At 40.5% G+C, this 18,444-nt stretch overlaps 1 protein-coding gene across 1 annotated transcript in view; it reads right to left on the reverse strand.

Moving 5' to 3' along the window:
• MDGA2 (MAM domain containing glycosylphosphatidylinositol anchor 2) overlaps window positions 1-18,444 on the reverse strand; it is a 491,572-nt gene that overhangs the window by 213,882 nt on the left and 259,246 nt on the right. The window contains exon 6 of the mRNA XM_088149614.1: window positions 14,234-14,503. Within this exon, the coding sequence (XP_088005740.1) occupies window positions 14,234-14,503 (270 nt within the window). The remainder of the gene's footprint in view (window positions 1-14,233; window positions 14,504-18,444) is intronic.

An 18,444-nucleotide genomic window follows, 5' to 3' on the forward strand; every position in this document is an offset into this window, starting at 1 on the left:
AGCAAATTGTTGTTCTTTGCTATTTCTCTAGATTTAAGGATGTTCACTAACAATCCAGTTTATCTTCTATCCATCCCCAACCTGGGCAGATAATCACCCTTCTGTAGCCACCTTACTTCAATCCTTACTTTCTAAAAATGCACTCATTTCACATGCTAGCAAGGTTATGCTCAAAATCCTACAAGCTAGGCTTCAGCAATACATGAACCGAGAACTACCGGATGTACAAGCTGGGTTTCGAAGAGGCAGAGGAACTAGAGATCAAATCGCCAACATTCGCTGGATCATGGAGAAAGCACGAGAGTTCCAGAAAAATATCTACTTCTGCTTCATTGACTATGCAAAAGCCTTTGATTGTGTGGATCACAACAAACTGTGGCAAATTCTTAAAAAGATGGGAATACCAGACCACCTTACCTGTCTCCTGAGAAATCTGTATGCGGGCCAAGAAGCAACAGTTAGAACCGGTCATGGAACAACCGATTGGTTCAAAATAGGGAAAGGTGTACGACAAGGCTGTATACTGTCACCCTGCTTATTTAACCTATATGCAGAGTACTTCATGAGAAATGCCAGGCTGGAAGAATCACAAGCCGGAATTAAGATTGCAGGGAGAATCATCAACAACCTCAGATATGCGGACGATACCACCCTAATGGCAGAAAGTGAAGAAGAACTAAAGAGCCTCTTGATGAGGGTGAAAGAGGAGAGTGCAAAAGCTGGCTTGAAACTCAACATTAAAAAAACTAAGATCATGGCATCTGGACCCATCAATTCCTGGCAAATAGAAGGGGTAGAAATGGAAGCAGTAACAGACTTCATTTATTTGGGCTCCAAGATCACCGCAGACGGAGACTGCAGCCATGAAATTAAAAGACGCTTGCTCCTTGGGAGGAAAGCTATGGCAAGCCTAGATAGCATATTAAAAAGCAGAGACGTCACCTTGCCAACAAAGATCCGCATAGTCAAAGCTATGGTTTTTCCAGTAGTAATGTATGGCTGTGAGAGCTGGACCATAAAATGGCCGAGCGCCGAAGAATTGATGCCTTTGAACTGTGGTGCTGGAGAAGACTCTTGAGAGTCCCCTGGACTGCTAGGAGGTCAAACCAGTCAATCTTAAAGGAAATCAACCCTGATTGCTCATTGGAAGGATCGATAATGAAGCTCAAGCTCAGATATTTTGGTCACCTAATGCGAAGAGAGATCTCTTTGGAGAAGACCCTGATGCTGGGAAAGATTGAAGGCAAAAGGAGAAGAGGACGGCAGAGGATGAGATGGTTAGATAGCATCACTGAAGCAATGAGCATGAAACTGAGCAAACTCAGGGAGGCAGTGAAGGACAGGAAGGCCTGGCGCAATATGGTTCATGGGGTCACGAAGAGTCGGACACGACTTAACGACTAAACAAAGGGGCACTTTGGATGTAAAGGCATTTTTGGAAATAATGATGAAGTTAGAGGCTGGCACTTGTTTTGCAAACTTGCTAGCTTCTCATTAAAAACATTAAAAACAAAAGAATCTTTGAAAAAGAAAATAAAATCAGGTGCCTGGATGGCTGAATCTATTCATTTCACTTTCACCCATATATGATTTGTTTTCATTTCTCTTTTTTTCTCCTGTTTGTTAAAGAAATTGTATTGGTAAATTAGCAAACCAACAAAGGAGCAAAATTATCAACCAACTATCCCTTCTTGTTTCATTTCCTTTTATCATGCTCATAAGCAGCAAATCTTTATTAGATCTTTTTTTCCCTCTCTCTCCCCCCCTCCCTCCCTCCCCAGACAAAAGTAGAGATCTAGTCATGACTTTTTCTCTAGGACATTTTAGTATTCCATATGCAAGGATTTTTATTTGACTGTTGTTTGGAGAGGTATCCAATCATGTAAGCCCTCACTTTCAGTCTAACAGGTTAAAATTGAGGTAGAATTTTATCACCTTATCAAAAATGCAGCTTTCATAGAATCATAAGATTGGAAGGGTATAATTAGGCTAATGGGTCCAAATTAATCCAAATGAAAGAAACTGCAAAAGAAGAAGGTCCAACCTCTGCGTGGACATATCCAGTGAGGATGATCTCACCACCTCTCTAATTGGTTCTACTATTAAACTGCTGTAACTTGTAGGAAGCTTTTTTGCATCATTCAGTTAGAATCTTCTTGTCATTTTTATCCATCATTTTATGACCTGTACTAGTGATGGAAAGTCAGGTCTTGACCTTCTGTGGAACATAGTTTCAGTTCTTTGACGAGTAAGATCATATCTCCCCCCAGTCCTCTCTTCTCAAGACTGAATATTTCAAGCTCTTTCAATTTTGTCAAAGGACTTAGTTTCTGGAACTCCAATCATACCATTTGCCCTTCCTTTGAATCAGTTCCAGGTTCTCTGAATCCTAAAGCATGATGCCTGGAACTGGACACAGTACTTAAGGTGGGCTCTGATCAGATCAGAATAAAAGGGAAAAAATTACTTCCTGTGATTTATCATCATTAGTCAGTGCACAGCATACTTCACTTGATGCAACCTAAAACTGCATTTGCCTTTTTGGCAGCACATAAAACTGCTGACTCATATTCAGGTAGTGATCACCAATGGTTCTATTCCATCATTCTAAAATAGGCCATCATTCTACAAATGTCTAACTTGAATATGCCATGTTTGCTTCTCCATGTTTTTAGTGGGAAAGAGAAGGTGTGTGTGTGTTGCGGGGGGGGGGGGGGGGAGGATGAACCTAATACATATTCCCACAAGTGCAAGTTGTATTAAATAGCCAATTCAACATAGACATAATGCTATGTATGCATTTTTTAAAATTTCCCTTTGTTGTCCTGCCTTTCATTCCTATTACGGAAACAGAAACAGAATAGAAAACAACATTCACAAGCACACAGGTACACATGCATGTACTTGTCCAGTTAAAAGCAAACATAGAAATATGCAAACAGCGGGTAAGAGCAAAGGGCCTGCCTGAAGAAGGCGTTGACTTCATTTTACAAAATGGAGAGAACGGGTGCTAACTGGGAAGCCCAAAGCTATGTAATTCAGAACTTGGAAGTAATGCATGGAAAGGCCTTTCTTATATAACAAATGACAACTCCTATGGTAAGAGCTGTTAAGAAGTCGAACTGCTTGCTTCAACAAGGAGAAGACTCTCCTTGTTCCCCTTGTCAAACAAGGGCTGGATGATCACCTGTCAGGGATGGTTTAAGGCATTTCTCCACTGAGGAAGGGGCTCTCTTTCATAGCGCTCATAGATTCTGTGAAATAGGTCTTGCTGACATAGCGTCTCGCTGACTTCAGTGCTCGGATAGATTCATTTTCAGCAGGATCACGCTGAGATATGCCGTCCTTCTAATAGGCAGTCCCAAGTCATTTGGGGGTTAATGTTTAAAGCCAACATCTTGAACTGCACTTAAAAACAATTAATAACCAATGTGTTTCTTTCAAGATGGTTAAAATATGATCCTGATATCATATGTAGTTACCAGCTTAGCTGTCACAGTCTGCATCAACTATAGCTGGACATTCCTTAAAGTGAGCTCTGAATAAAGCACATTGGTCTACCCATTATGTAAGTAAGACATTGGTAAAAATTGCCAGATTTCAATGAACTTTATGAAGCAGTTCTTTGAAATTGTGAACCAATATCCCCCTTTCCCTTCCTCACTACAGAAGTAAGCAAGCACATCAGTGCTGTGAAACTGTTCACCACCTTCATGGTAAAAAAGTCCTCCATTTGTTTTAAGCAAAAGCACGAGAACAATATGTTTCTGGCAGACAGACATATGTGATCAAATTTTGTTTGTTCATTTTCTTTTTTGGGTGGGAATGAGAGGGGGATATGGTGGTGTTTCAAAATTAATTCAAAAGAAGTCACTGAGTATGTCTTATTTTCAGGTGGTTTTTTTTTTTTTTTTTAGAAAGTTTGGCATTTTAATACAAACTAACCAAATTAGCATTCTGTGAACTATTGTTATGCAATCTGGAATGCAATTAGCCTTCTGTTTTTGCAGTAGAGAAATTGGTGCACTAAAACACAACTTATACAGAATTGTATACAACGCACCACATACATGAAGGAGTGAGTACAGATCTTCATACAGATTTCTGAACCTGCAGAACATCTGCACCTCTAAAATTATGCATAATAGAATTAGGCCTCCAGGAGTAAGAGACGAAGAGGAAAGAGAGAGATAATGTTTAAGAAGTTGCAATAAGGGAAACAGATCTGTCTATTCCTATGAAGAATAAGAAAAGAAGTCACAACTCCAAAGTCACACCAGCTCATTAATAGGGCTGTTTGTTTCTGAAATATAATTTTCATAAAGAAACCTTAACTTCTGAGCATTAATTCATTCCTTTTCAATGAGGAATAGGAACGAGGTGCAGAATGAAGGACAAGGCGTATAATTGCAAGTATTTTTCCTTGTTCTTGTCTTTGAGGCTGCAGAGATGCAGCTAAGTTTACCCAAGTTTCATAGCATTTTCATTTCCTCTTCCCAGCTTCTCATCGTTTGAAGATTTCATTTGGTGATGCACGTTGTTGTTTTTTTTTTTTTTGTAAATCAGGACAGAATTTTAATTATATTTTGTTTAATCTCATGAGGCACAGGCTTGAGTTGCTGTGAATAAATATGCAGAAAGGCTTATTTATTATTCCATGACTCATGAAATCTTTATCCAAGGGGAACAAGGGGAATCTGGGTATATATGTGTGTGTGTGTGTAACCCCCCCCCCATATATATATGGAGAGAGAGAGAGAGAGAGAGAGAGGGAGAGAGAGGAAGAGAGAGAGAGAGAGAGAGAGATTTTCAGAAGTTGTTAATTGCTTGATTCTTGTTCCTAGGGCTGAGAGAGAGTAACCAGCCCAAGATCTCCCAGCTGGCTTCATGCCTATGGCAGGACTAGAACTCACAGTCTTCTAGTTTCTAGCCTCATACCTTTAACCACCACACCAAACTGGTGTGTGTGTGTGTGTGTGTGTGTGTAAAAAAAATCCCCTCTGGGTGGCATGTGTCTTCCTCAATCTCGGGTCCTCTACCAGAGGCCTGGGAGTTTGAGGGTTCTGCCCAGTATCTTAGCTGTTCCTACAACTGCACTCTTCTGGACAGAGAGCTCTGATGTGGTTCCTGGGATCTGTTGGAGCCATTCTGCCAGCTTAGGAGTCACAGCCCCGAGTGCTCCTACTGCCACTTGGACTACTTTGGCCTTTATTTTCCACATCCTCTCTAGTTCTTCCTTCACGCCCTGGTACTTCTCCAGCTTCTCATACTCCTTCTTCCTGATGTTACTGTTACTTGGCACTGCTACATCTATCACCACCACTGTCTTTTGGTCCTTATCTACTACCACAATGTCTTGTTGATTGGCCAGTACCTGCCTGTTAATCTGGATCTGGAAGTCCCAGAGAATCTTAGCCCTGTTATTCTCCACAACCTTCTGTGGAATCTCCCATCTGGACTTGGGAGGTCTAGCACATACACTGTGCAGATGTTCCTGTACACAATGCCAGCTACTTGGTTGTGACGTTCAGCATATACTGTTCCTGCCTGCATCTTACACCCTGCCACCATGTGTTGGACTGTCTCTGAGGCCTCTCTGCACAGTCTTCACCTTGGGTCCTGTCTAGTGTGGTAGACCCCTGCTTCTACAGATCTGGTGCTTAGTGCCTGTTTCTGTGTGACTATGATCAGTGCCCCAGTGCTGTCTTTTAGTCCAGCCCTTTCCAGCCACTGGTAGGATTTCCCAATGTCAGCCATGTATGTATGTATGTATGTATGTATGTATGTATGTATATACAGATATATACATACACTGTATACTGTATATGGAATCTTATGGAATCTTGGATAGTGTCATTTTCCCTGGTTCTTTTGAAATACTGAACTCACTCAATGCTTGAACACAGGATAGAGGGGAGGACAATTAAGAACACACCAAGATGTACGGCTAGTTGCCTTTGTGTTAGGAGCCTGAGCTTCTCATCTGTGGAACGCAAAGGAGAAATTTCAGCTTTAGATTTATTTTCTTAGAGCAAAATCTTGGATTTCCATGGAAGATGTCAGGTTGATTTGAGCATCCCCTGTTTGCATTGCCATGACTCCTGCATCTACAACTGCTCACTGCAGTTTTTGTTTTCATACACCCACAACTTTTACACTTGAACTGTGCATTCACACAGCATGCTTTGTTACAACCTTAACTCTTTTTCAGGACTTCCGCAATACTGTATATTAAATTAAATAATCCTAAAGTAACCAACTGGGCTGAGATCAGAGCACATATGAGCTACAAGGAACAAACCAACTAAGGTGAACATTAATCAAGTTTAGCTTGTTGTGAGAATGTATCTGCTACGTTTCTATCTGACCAGGTTAAGTGTTTTGCGTAAATAGAATATATTCATTTATATTATTGTACTTGCTACATGAACAATGGACATAGTAATGAATGGCTATCACTTTGCATTGTGGGTTCTGTTGTTACCATATGAACAAAGGCAAAAGAAGGGATGCAATGTGATTGTCTTAAATAGGCATGAAATAGGACTTATGCTATCTAGGTAGCATCTGGCACGATTGTCCTAAAGCAGTTAATCAGAGGAAAGGAACATAAATTCCAGTGCATTTCTGTGGATTTTATAAATACATGTTCATATTCATGGGTTTGGGCAGTACCCTACTTTGGGAAGAGGAGAAACAGCTTGTTCTTTATTCTACTTACTATCTAGACCCACCCCTTTCCAACATTGTTAATTAATGGTATGATTTCTACACCATCGTTCTGCTCTGGGTGAGCACTCAAAGCAGCTAACAAAATTGTTAAAAAGAAAAAAGAAACAAAAGCAGAATAGGAAAGGTTAAAAATGAACAATAAAAAAATACTCAGACAATTAACATTCTGGCAAAAGGGATGCATCTTTATAGATTTTCTAAAAGCTGAGAGAATGGGAGTGGACGGCGATACAACTCCCAAGCCTCTGACAGTGAGGGCATTTTCAAAGGGACTCTCCTGCACATCTTAATAACAGGACAGTTCATGACAGGATAGGCGGCCCCTTAAATACTCAGGCTTTAAACCCTATACAGTGTTAAAGGTCAATGTCAATGTCTTAAATTGTGCCCAGTAAAATATGGTACAGAACTTTCAGCACAGGCATCATGTGATTTCTCTGTACTGATTAACAGATTAGCTGGTCACATTTTGCACCAACTGCAACATTTGGACACATAGGAAACAGCCTACACAGAATGTACGGCAGGAGACAAGCTGGGATATAATCAAGGTATGGGAAAGCCAAATCCAACTAGCCAAATCCAACTAGCTTAGAAAGGATTGCAGCTGAGTGCATTAGATGTAATTGTGCAAAGGCCCTCCTTGCAACAGCCACCATCTAGGAATCCAAAGACTGTAATAAACATTCATTCATTCATTCATTCATTCATTCATTCATTCATTCATTCATTCATTCATCTAGCTGAAGATGTACTATTTCCATACTGAACCTGCTGTTTCAGGTAGAGTGTAACCCTATCTAAATGGAATCTCAATCCTAAAGTCCAATAGCATGTTTATCAAAAGCACTTCTGTCTTGTTTGGTGTTTAATTTCAGTTTCCTCTTCCTCATCTAGACAGTTTCCAACTTAGACAACGTTTAAAGATACCGATAGGTTCCTTAGATTTGACTGGTAAAGAAAAACAGAGTCTGGTATCATCAACGTACAGTACTGATGGCACCATACTCCAAAGTTCTGAATGTCCTCCTCCAGTAGTTCCCTTTAGATGATGAACGGCATGGGGAGAAGATGAAACCCTGTGCAACACCACAGGTCAACAAACTAGGTGTAGTTGTAGTTCTCCAGCTCCATCTTCTAGGTGGACTGACAGAAAGGACAAGAATCACTATAAAAAAGTGTCCTGCCAAGTGACCCCAAAAGGAATGTTAGTCCAGCCACTGAAAGTTTCTAAGAAATTCAAGGGATCCAGAATGCCATATTCCCTCCATCCATTTTCTGGTAAGGGATCCATAAAGTCTATAAACCAAAGTAGATTTAAACTCTACAGCAATTTCTCCTAATTGAAATTAAACATAGGAAACAATGGAAGCCTCAGGAAGTGCATTCTGCCCTACAAAAATTGTTGCATGGCCATACCTCCATGCTACTTTTTAATAAAGCGAAGGATGGGACACAAAATAAAGCAGGAAAAGTAGAATTTCTGAAGTGCTTGCAAATGCTTGTTTATTTCATAAATGCCAATGTATTTTGGAGTAAATAACTCATCTCTTGAAGTTCTGAATATACCCGTTGGCTCATGAATGCAAATCCTCAAAGCAGAGGGGAAGAAAGCTACAACAATTCATGAAACAGTGGTTTCCATTCTTAATTCACTTTACTGATTATCCACCTAACTTGCCACTTGTAACCTCCCTGGGAGCTATATATTCTAACTTGTCATCCTGAGCAAAAACAGAATGTGCTGGAAAATAAAGTGCAAAGATGATGACCCTCATAAAATAATAATGCCAAGGCCTTTCCGACATGGGGAAAGTCCTCCAGTGAATGATTAATCTCCAGTTATTAAAAGTTCTCACTGCAAAGGAGTTTGTGTTTGAATGTTAGAAATGTTTTGGATTACAGGGATAAAAATGGAAAAACAGTTTCAGATGAGCTATTGAATTTGGGCAGATTAATCCAATAGATGAATGCTAAGCAACCGAAAGGAATTCATCCACAAAATATATCCGGGAGTTTATTTGAGCCTCCTGCTTACTGAAGCAATTCTTGAGGATCTTAGGGCTTTAACTGAATATATTCTCTTTGAGAAAAATGTTCACAGAGCTGTATTACATGTTGCACATCTGTGGCTGTACAGGAAAAAACATGAGGGAGAGGTTTGGTATCACTCAAATCTCAGAATCCAAAGTAGTCGTTTAGTAGTATGCTCTAAGACTGGGGATATCTTGTTTCTAATCCTGATACAATTCTGAAGCTCATTGAAGGATGCTGGGCCAGTCACTAACTCTCAGTCTAATCTACTTTCCAAGGTTGTCAGGATGTTAAAATGGGAGGAATGAGTGAACCATGTATACTGCACTGAGCTCTCTGGAAGAAAGGCAGGAGGCAAGCAGAATCAATGAATAGACAATGGAATGAATCAGCCACCCAGGTGAACAGTGGTCTTGAGCTATCCATGGCTACTAGTTATTGAATCTAGATGACAAAACTAGGATCTATAACCAAAGACAGCATGCCTCTGAATGCTCATTGCTGAGGAATATCACCAGGAGGGTGCTATTGGTTTGATAGTTTGTGCACTTCCTACTGACATCCAGTTGACCCTTGTGTGAACAGGCTGGTGGAGAAGACAAATTCTTGGTTAGATTCAGTAGAACTGTTATTGCCTGCTTTTCAATTCTATATAGACATCTGCTTGTAAGTTCTCAGTGGTTTTCTTCCACTATGAAAAGGGATTGTTTTTCTACCTTACAGCATTTTTAGTGATCTTAAGAATTTGTTTTGAATTTCTCTTGTGGCATTTTTGAGTTGACTTTATCATTGGGGCAGAAGAGGGTGTTCTTGTTGTTCTTTTGTACACATCTTCCCATCCTTCTGAAGCCTTCCTGGCTGCTCATAACTGTCCAATCTGAAAAAACCAAGATAGGAGGGGTTTGCAGATGACATATTCCTTTGGGATATAATTGAATGAGAAAAAGCCAGAAAGGCTGCAGATTGCTAGAGAAAAGATTGTACAATGAAATATAGGATATTCATACATAAATCTTGTCCACCTTGTAACTAAGTAAGTGCAAGAATACCACGCTCTGAGTATGAGAATTTCACAGATAGTCTCTTCACCTTGAAAGCAATTTCAAAGCAATTTCTTTCTCATTAAATTGAATGAGAACTGATAGGAAAAAAATGCACAGCATTAATTCTTCAGGGCATGCTTTCCCCAGTTTATGTTGTAATTAGCTTAGTTCTTCTGAACTCTCATAGAGAAGAGGAAAAACTTGAATCTTATTTTGCAACACATATGGAAGGTGCTTGGAAGAATTATACACCAGTCCACTCCAGTGGTACTGGTTATATAAAAAGTGTGAGAAGGAAGGGGGAAGATCTGAAACAGAGTTTTTTGTTTTTTAATGGAGGAAGCCAGGGATAGGCAATCTGATCCCTTGAATAATGGCAAGGAATTATGGAAATGGATAAGTATCTACAGAGGAACAATTTACCTATTTTGGCTTCTAGCTTATGATGCTTAAGAACTGGGTACCCTTGAGGATGCTTGGATAAGGAGGAAAAGGTTGTAATGCTGGGATGTTTGAGATTTCTAAGAGTCCTTGGAAACCACAATCCAGCATTCCCCAACTGGGCTCCCTTCAGATGTGTGGGATCTGCAACTCCAAGAACTCCTAGTCATGCTAGCTTGGAATTTTAGACATATCAATCCCAACCCACCTGGGTGTATGCGTGTGCCAGGTTTGGGAAGGCTACCAAACTATACTTCCTTGAAAACTGATATAAGCTTTTAGCCATTGCTAGCCAGTCCTGTCCATCACCAAGCTCTTCTTTTACAGAAGAACAAATTTGCTTCATCAGAATGAAATGTTCTAGACTGTGGTTTGACCAGACTCCATAGGCAGCTGGAGACCAAGTCACAAGGAAGCAAAAACGGAAATCATTCAGGATCAATAGATTGCAGAGAAAGGTAAAATGATGATTCATTGTTCAGTGTTTCACGGTAGGGAACAACTTGGAGAAATCTGGTGAGAGTTGGAAAAGCCATTATCTGATAATATATTTAAAAGACCTTAGCCACTGCTTAGACAATATGAGTGAGCTGCTCATAGTATGGAGTTCTAGTTCTAGTTCTAGTTCTAGTTCTAGTTCTATCTATCTATCTATCTATCTATCTATCTATCTATCTATCTATCTATCTATCTATCTATCTATCTATCTCACACTATAGCAATCCAAATAAATTTTCTTGTTTCCTTCAAAGTAAAAATATTTTTCATTTATATTTAAAGCCATAGAGAATGAAAAATTTTTATTCACTGATGTTCCATGGTTACACCTTTGAAAATGTTTCTTCTTTATGCTTCGGATTACTTTAAATGCTGCTCTCCCTTTTTTTAAAATTCATTACCTTATTTTTGTCCTGCGATTTCCTCAAGACATCTCAGATGGTTCTCATAGCCCTACTTCATAGAATCCTACAGAATTTCAAAGAGGCACTTTGATTCATCACAGCTTTGATCAAAGTTTCCCTTCAAAACGAAGCAGCACAACAATTCTAAATATTAGAGCAGAGTAGCCCTGTTACTGAACAAAAGATACAGATCAGACTGGACCCATCTCCATGTAGCAAAGTGCTGTGTTAAGGAAGAGAGATTTGTCTCCACAAAATGATGTGCCCCATCCAAGTGAACTGGAGCTGACCCACACAAGCCTACTCTGAAGTCAGCCACACAGCTTCCTTTCCCCAGTTTTGAGATGGCCTGCTTACCAGTTATTGAGGACATATCCTCATGCCTATATCTTCATCTCAGGGCCAGCCTGATACTGAGGCAGGATCAAGGTGATCTGGAAGGAAACTAAGGTTTTCTTATGGAAAACAGAACAAGCCTCCTCTGTGTAACATTGTGTTTTACGTGGAGGTGGACTCTGAAGGATGTCAGTGATTTGCAGGGCCTAATCGGCCTGCTACAGGAGCACCCTCTTCCATCTATCCACATGGCTCTGGACTTCTGTGGCCATTTCTCTTTTACCTGCTGAAGATAACACAGGCTCACCTGTTTCCTATTGGTAGTCTTGGCTGCTTCAATAGTCCACCTTTGCTGTTAGGGGAGACAGGAGCAGAAAAGAGACTCCCTCTTTTATCTTTATGTGAATTGCCCTGGTAATGGATCTTTCCTTTGTCCTTCAAGGCCATCCTTTATATTCACTACACATGGAGTAGCAATAGCACTCTCCAATTGTAGGTAAAGGCAGAGATTACCATGGTGGAAGGCAGCTAAGGACCCATGCTGAGGTGGGGTAGAAAGATAGGTAACAAAGAAAGGGAAGAGCCACCTTCCCTATTTCTCATTCCCTACAACAGCAGCAGAATCTGTTACCTCCACCCTTATATGACAGGACTTTATTGGCCTTTTTGTTGAGATGTGGCAAAGGGAGCTCTGTCAGGCAGCAATTTTTGACTGTCTTCTCCTCTGGAGGACAGGACAAAAGCCCATCACTGGCGATGTGGGGAACATCTTTATTTATTTTATATTTGAAAGAAGTGAGCAAACGGGATGGTGGGGTGGGAATTGGCCAAAGTTATGGTAGTAGCTTCCATGCATTATTAGGGATTTAAATCTGCTTCTCTGTTGACTATATCCACCACACTATCCATCACATCGCACAACCTGACAGTCCCACCACTCTCTGTATCTCCCCTGGCCTCGATGTTATCAACCTGATCTACTACAAACTTCAAAATGTGGATGTTAACAATCAAACTGGGAGAAATGGATAGAAACTGTTCTATCTACATCATGTTATTGATGTTGAGCCTAACAATGAAATAATTCAAAACTTTTTGAGTTCTCTCTTGCAAAAGGCCTAAGCAAGCAATCCACATCCAGGCTGGTGGGGGTAGCAAAGCAGAAAGAGCAAAACAAGACTGCGAGGCATGAAATGATCATAGCTGGAGAGAAGAAAATATATCCATAGAAAGCTACATTGCCATTGTCTAAAGTACCTCATTGCAGTGTCATCATGAAGGGTGTTTTTGATTTTGGGGGGGGGAATGGAGGTGGGGAACGAACATATTTAGCACAATCACACAGTCTACAAAAACGAGAAAACAAGAAAAAAGGAAAAGCTGCTGTATTCTGGCATAAAACAACACCTAGAGGGAGCAGAAACCATGTCCAGGTCACTTTGGGAAAGAGGAATCCTCTGCAGATCTCTTTAGAAATACCTTCAGGCTATGCAGCTTGCAGGCAAGCAAACCCAGCTTCAGGCTTGTAGGATGGCTAACCATGGATGCTTTAAAGCTTTTTTTGTTGTTGCTTTCATGCAATAGGGAAAAGAAAAATGGCTGGAGGACTGCCTTGCAGTGATCTGTTGGTCTTAGATGAGAAAGCTGCAATCAACCCTCATATCAGTGCAACAGCAACAATAGAATCTTGTTGCTTATTATGATAATCTGAGTGTGAAAATTCCACAACAGGGGGGCTTAAATTAAAATATAATTGAAAGTATATTGGCCATAGGGCTGCAACAAAATAGTGTGTATGCTCTCCAATTAGAAAACCTCAGGTTCAATCTTCACCACCTTCAGGTGATTTTACAAAAACATTGGCCTAACATCCTGGAAGGCTACTACTAAATGGTATGGCCCAAATAGTCCTGGGTATATTATTGATTTATTCAATTTACACCCCACCTTTCCATTCAAAAAATCCAAAAAGAATAAAGTGATTCTCAAAATTAATACCAAAAGTGATTAATAGTTAAAAGTCTAGCAAAAGAGATGCATTTTAACAGAAGGGGTGCCTTCCATATTCTGATAGACATGTAGATAGATAGCATTCTGTCATGCAGGTATTTCTGAGAAAACTCCCCTGCAGGTTTTAACACCCAAACAAGTTTGTAATGGGAGAGAAGGTCCCTCAGAAGGTCAGTCCAAGCTGTTTATGAATTTAATTTGTGTCTGTTAAACAGTTAACAACCACTGCAGATCTTTCAGTACAGGCATCATCAGGATCCCCTCTACCTTGTACCAAGTAGCAGTCTACCTTTCAAGGGTAATCTCAGGTGCAGCATGTTTGAACAATCTGGACAGGATCTAACCAAGGTATAGACCTGTACAGCAGCTCCTTGCATTACTAAACACAACTCAGTGTGGATAGCCTGTCTCTATAAGTAGGCAGAAATCAACAACATCCCCTTATGCACATACACATTTTTTCAAAAGTAAACCAAAAAACCCTCAAAACATAACTGCATATTTGTTCTCATGAATATGTTCTAGTAAAAAGAAGTTAAAGGATGGCTTGCATGACACTAAGAGAATAAAAGACCTATACAGCATAAAAACTATCCCCAAATACCAATAATATCAATGTTCAAAATTATCCTGTTAGTACATGCTCAGATCAACTCTGTCATAGAAGTAAAATCCAGTCCAATTGTCCCACAGCTGGTTAATCTGATGATAAGCATAATCCCAGAAAGCTCTTACCTCGGACAATGATGTTGGTGGACTTCTTTGCTGGATTCCCCACATTGTTGTTGGCAATGCAGCTATAGGTGCCAGCATCATCAGAGTTGATAGCAGGGATGGTCAGTGTCCCACCTTTCAGTACTATCTTTTCAGGTAAGGTACCAACAGATCTTACCCAGGTTAGGGTTGGAAGTGGCTCACCCCCTGTTGTGACACAAACCAAAGTGATGGCTTCCCCAGGGTTCACCACAATGGGATCATCCACCAATAGCTTGATTGAAGGAGATGCTGTAAAAAGACCACAATGACAAATCAGTCATGGTTCACCATTAACAGTAAAGATATAGATATTATTACTGAATAGGGCAGGGTAGTATTTTGAATTTAGTTTTTAAAAGATATCTTCAAGTGCATGAGGATCAAAAATAATCACTTTTCTGCAACTCTTTAAAACAACTGTATCATTTCCCGGGATCATACAGCTGCTTTAAAGAGTTGCAGACCAGATACTATGTTCGTGCCCCTCTTCATGCTCCAGTGCAGTGCACAGCCCTAACACTGACTCCAACATGATTGTATTGTGAGAAATGCCACAGAATTTATATGTCTGAGCCACTATTTGCTCCTTCCAAATAAATGAAATAACCTCCCCCTACCAGGGTGAAAGTTTTAGCTCAGTAAGCATTTCACATATATTTATTGATCAGGAGGGAGAAAAAAAATCCTGGGGAGGTACAAAATCTATGAATGGTACAGAAACAATGTTAATGGAAGAATCAATAACTCTTTATGGAAGAAAAAGAATCATAGGCATGGAGGCTTTCTGTCTGTTACAAATTCATTTTTGAGAGATGCCTGTTCAACCTTCACCTGAAGGGCTCCAGAAAGGGAGAACTATCACCATTCATGGTTATTGGTTCCACTGGTGAGTTGCTCTTACAGTCAATATCCTTCTTCTCAATAATTTGAGCTCATTAAATTTAGTTCTGTCTTCTGGATCAACTGAGAATGACTATTTGTTCTCTCCTACATGACAAACCTTCATGGTTTTGAGGGTCATATTGTATTCCTGTTCTTGTCTTTTCCAGCTATTGGCTCAGCTTCCAGTCTCTTCACACTTTCCTCATAAGATTTATTTCCTTACACTGCCTTTATTTTCTTTCCCTGAACCCATTCCACTGTTCCTACTAGGGCTGTGCAAAGTTTTGATATCTGATGGTGATTCAACTAAAACATCCAATGAAGGCAGACCAGCAAAGCAAAGCCACACCCTCCCCTACTTCTAAAATTAAAGCAGAGCAGCTGTGCTGCTTCCCTTTATGTGCTGCTGAGGACTCCTCCCATAGTTTCTATAGCCAGAAGAGGTGTCCAAGGGACAGGTAGTGCCTTCTTAAGGCAAACTGTATCTTGCAGAGGGAAATCCAATCTCCTTCTCACAAGCCTAATTCCTATATCCTTCTACTTGCTTACTTAATAGAATTATAAGATCATGGCATTAAAAGGAGCCCTTAAGCACTGAAGTCCAACCACAGGTGTCTTCATCCAATCAGGATTGATGGCACACGCACAGTGACATCATGAAGCAAGTTACATACAGTATCCAAATGTCCAACTCAGGTAGGCAAGTCACATTCTTTACCTTATGATGCAGGACTGCCTTTCGCTGAGGGCCCATCCTACCAGATCAGCTAGGGTAGGCTCACTCCAGGTCCCTTCCCTAAAATCTTGCCACCTAGTGGGACCTGGAAGCATGCCTTTTCTGTGGCTGCCCCCATCTTATGGAACACCCTCCCCCTGGTGAGTCGGCAGGCCCCCACCCCCTCAGCCTTCTGGAAGGCCATCAAGTCCTGGCTTTTTACCCAGGCACTGGGATTGAATGAGGATATCTGGAGCTGGTTGTGGGGCATCCCAAGGGGATGACTGAGGTGCTGGGTTTTTGTTTTTATGTTTTTATGGTTTATGATTTTTATAGTTATTGGGTTTTATGGTTATGAACTGCCCAGAGTTGTGTTTAAGATGGGTGGCCATACAAATCAAACCAAATCAAATCAACCAATCAATCAATCAATCAAGTCATGGCTCACATTTTGTCACTTACACAGGTTATTCCCCCCTGAAGATACCTATGGTTCAACTCCTGAACACTACAGGAATCCAAATCCCAAAGCACCACTGAGATATCTGTCCAACTTCTACTTCAACATACCTCAGCAAAGAGTTGCCTACAGCCAGCTATTTAAAGCATTTGTTAAAACCAAAAAGGCTCTTAGAATGATTCACACAGATCAATAATATGCCATTCTCTGCCCTCAGACTTACAGCCTAAAAGGCATAACCTACAAAAGTGATCCTTGTCTGACCATATTTGTGTGAACCTACCCCCTATAATTCAGTGTCATGCAACCCTGCAAATGAGGTTATCTGAGCAAACCATGATTAGGTTAACAATGAACATGTTGTTGTTGGGATGCAGTGAAAAAAAAATGGGATTCGGAAGGAGGAGGAAAACAGAAGCCCGGGCGGGTTACAGTGCTCAAAATGACTATCTGGGGAAAAATACTGGGGAGCCTGATACAATTTAATGGCAGCTGATAAAAGGCTAATGTGCCTGATCTCTAAGCAGAAGAGGAAGAATAATTCTCCTTCTCTCGCCATTTGTTTCCAAGCCTGCTGAAAAGGTTGCTGCTGCTGCTGCTGCTGCTGCTGCTAGGTGAAAAGGAAGGCAGATCATCTTAGCCAAAAGAGTGAAGTGTGGGGCCCAGAAACCAAAAAAAAAAGCAATAATTTCTATCAAATTAGGGGCAACCATTGTCTGACACACATTGTCGGCCTGTTGGTTGAACTGTGCTATTTTCCTTAGGATAAAATACTATTTTGTAGGTGTCCAGATTGGGGTCTCCCTCAGCAAACGCCCAGAAAGATACATTCTTCTATATGGCCAAGTGGCAGCACCTTCCAACCCCCATTCTGTGTGACTCGCGCTCTCTCTAAAACACTGTGCGCAACACACACCTGATTGCTACCGAGAACAGCTCAAAAGCCTGAAGAACAAAAGATAATGCCAAGCTGAAAACCACAGCTTTGCTAAGTTTAATGGGTCTCAGAATGCTTCAGATGAAAGCCTGTTGTGTGTCAGGGGAAGGAAGGGTCAAAGAGGGCCAGGGTAAGAAAAAGAATGCATAGTGCCTATTTCATCCAAAAGCATTCAGAAATAACAACTGTGGGGAATGATGATAGGTGACATGTCTTGGAGGAAGAAATGATGTACAAAGGGCCTAAGAGGTTCAGCAAACATGAAGCAAACAGGAAGACAACATGCACACACACCCCCACAAAACAAAATCACGCTACTCTATCCTCAAAATAGCAGAAGCCTGACTAAAAGCATATAAATCAAAGAAAGGCAGTAGTCCTGGTCCACTTAGAAACTCTCTGACACAAAATCCTCTATTGCCAACACAAACTATGTCGAAGTATCACCTGGATTGCACACGGGGCAGTCTGCAGGGTGTGGTAAAAAAGTCAAGGCATGATGGTGCGATTGACGCTCTGCCTGTGTTTTACACGCGTCGCTTTTTTGAGATGAAAAGTGAGGTATAAATGCAATGAAAGAAGGGCTAAAGACTTCAGACAGCTAGCTTGCTATACACAGGGTCTTTGGGGTAAATACAAGAGATGAAAGGTTTTATAAATCTCTCACGTGTAGTGTTAATAGGTAAAGATGCATTTGTGTATGGACTTGTTAAGAATTAAGACAAACTGACAAAGCAGGAAAGTTAGACACAGTGTGGAAAGGACTGAAATCTAAACTGCTCTCTCTGTTCCTGCAAAACTTAATATTTAAAAGCTTAAGAACAAAACCATATGTATTCTTATACAGGATTTTCTTAACACAACATGCACTTTTTGAATGAAGTTGTACCCAGTATTGGTACATCCCCTTTCTAACAATATACACCTGTGTGTATGCACTTTTCTCACTTATATGCATTTCAGAACTTTTTTTTTAACTGAAGACCTGCTTTACACAATTGTAAATGTTGAAGTCTAACTACAGAAAGAAAACAATATCTACTCCTCTCTACTCTGACAGTGATCAAAGAGAAAGGGCTTCTCCTGAAACCTTAACACCAGACAGAACTCATCAATAGATATAGAACTGTGTTGTTACTTTTTTTCTAACCATGTATATTCACAGACAAGCGTGTCTCTGAAATATGAATTACAGA

The sequence above is a fragment of the Python bivittatus genome, unplaced genomic scaffold (genome assembly GCF_059951505.1).
Source record: "Python bivittatus isolate LINGU-HERP-01145 unplaced genomic scaffold, Pbiv_v1 ctg000580_np1212, whole genome shotgun sequence".
Taxonomy (NCBI): Eukaryota; Metazoa; Chordata; class Lepidosauria; order Squamata; family Pythonidae; genus Python; species Python bivittatus.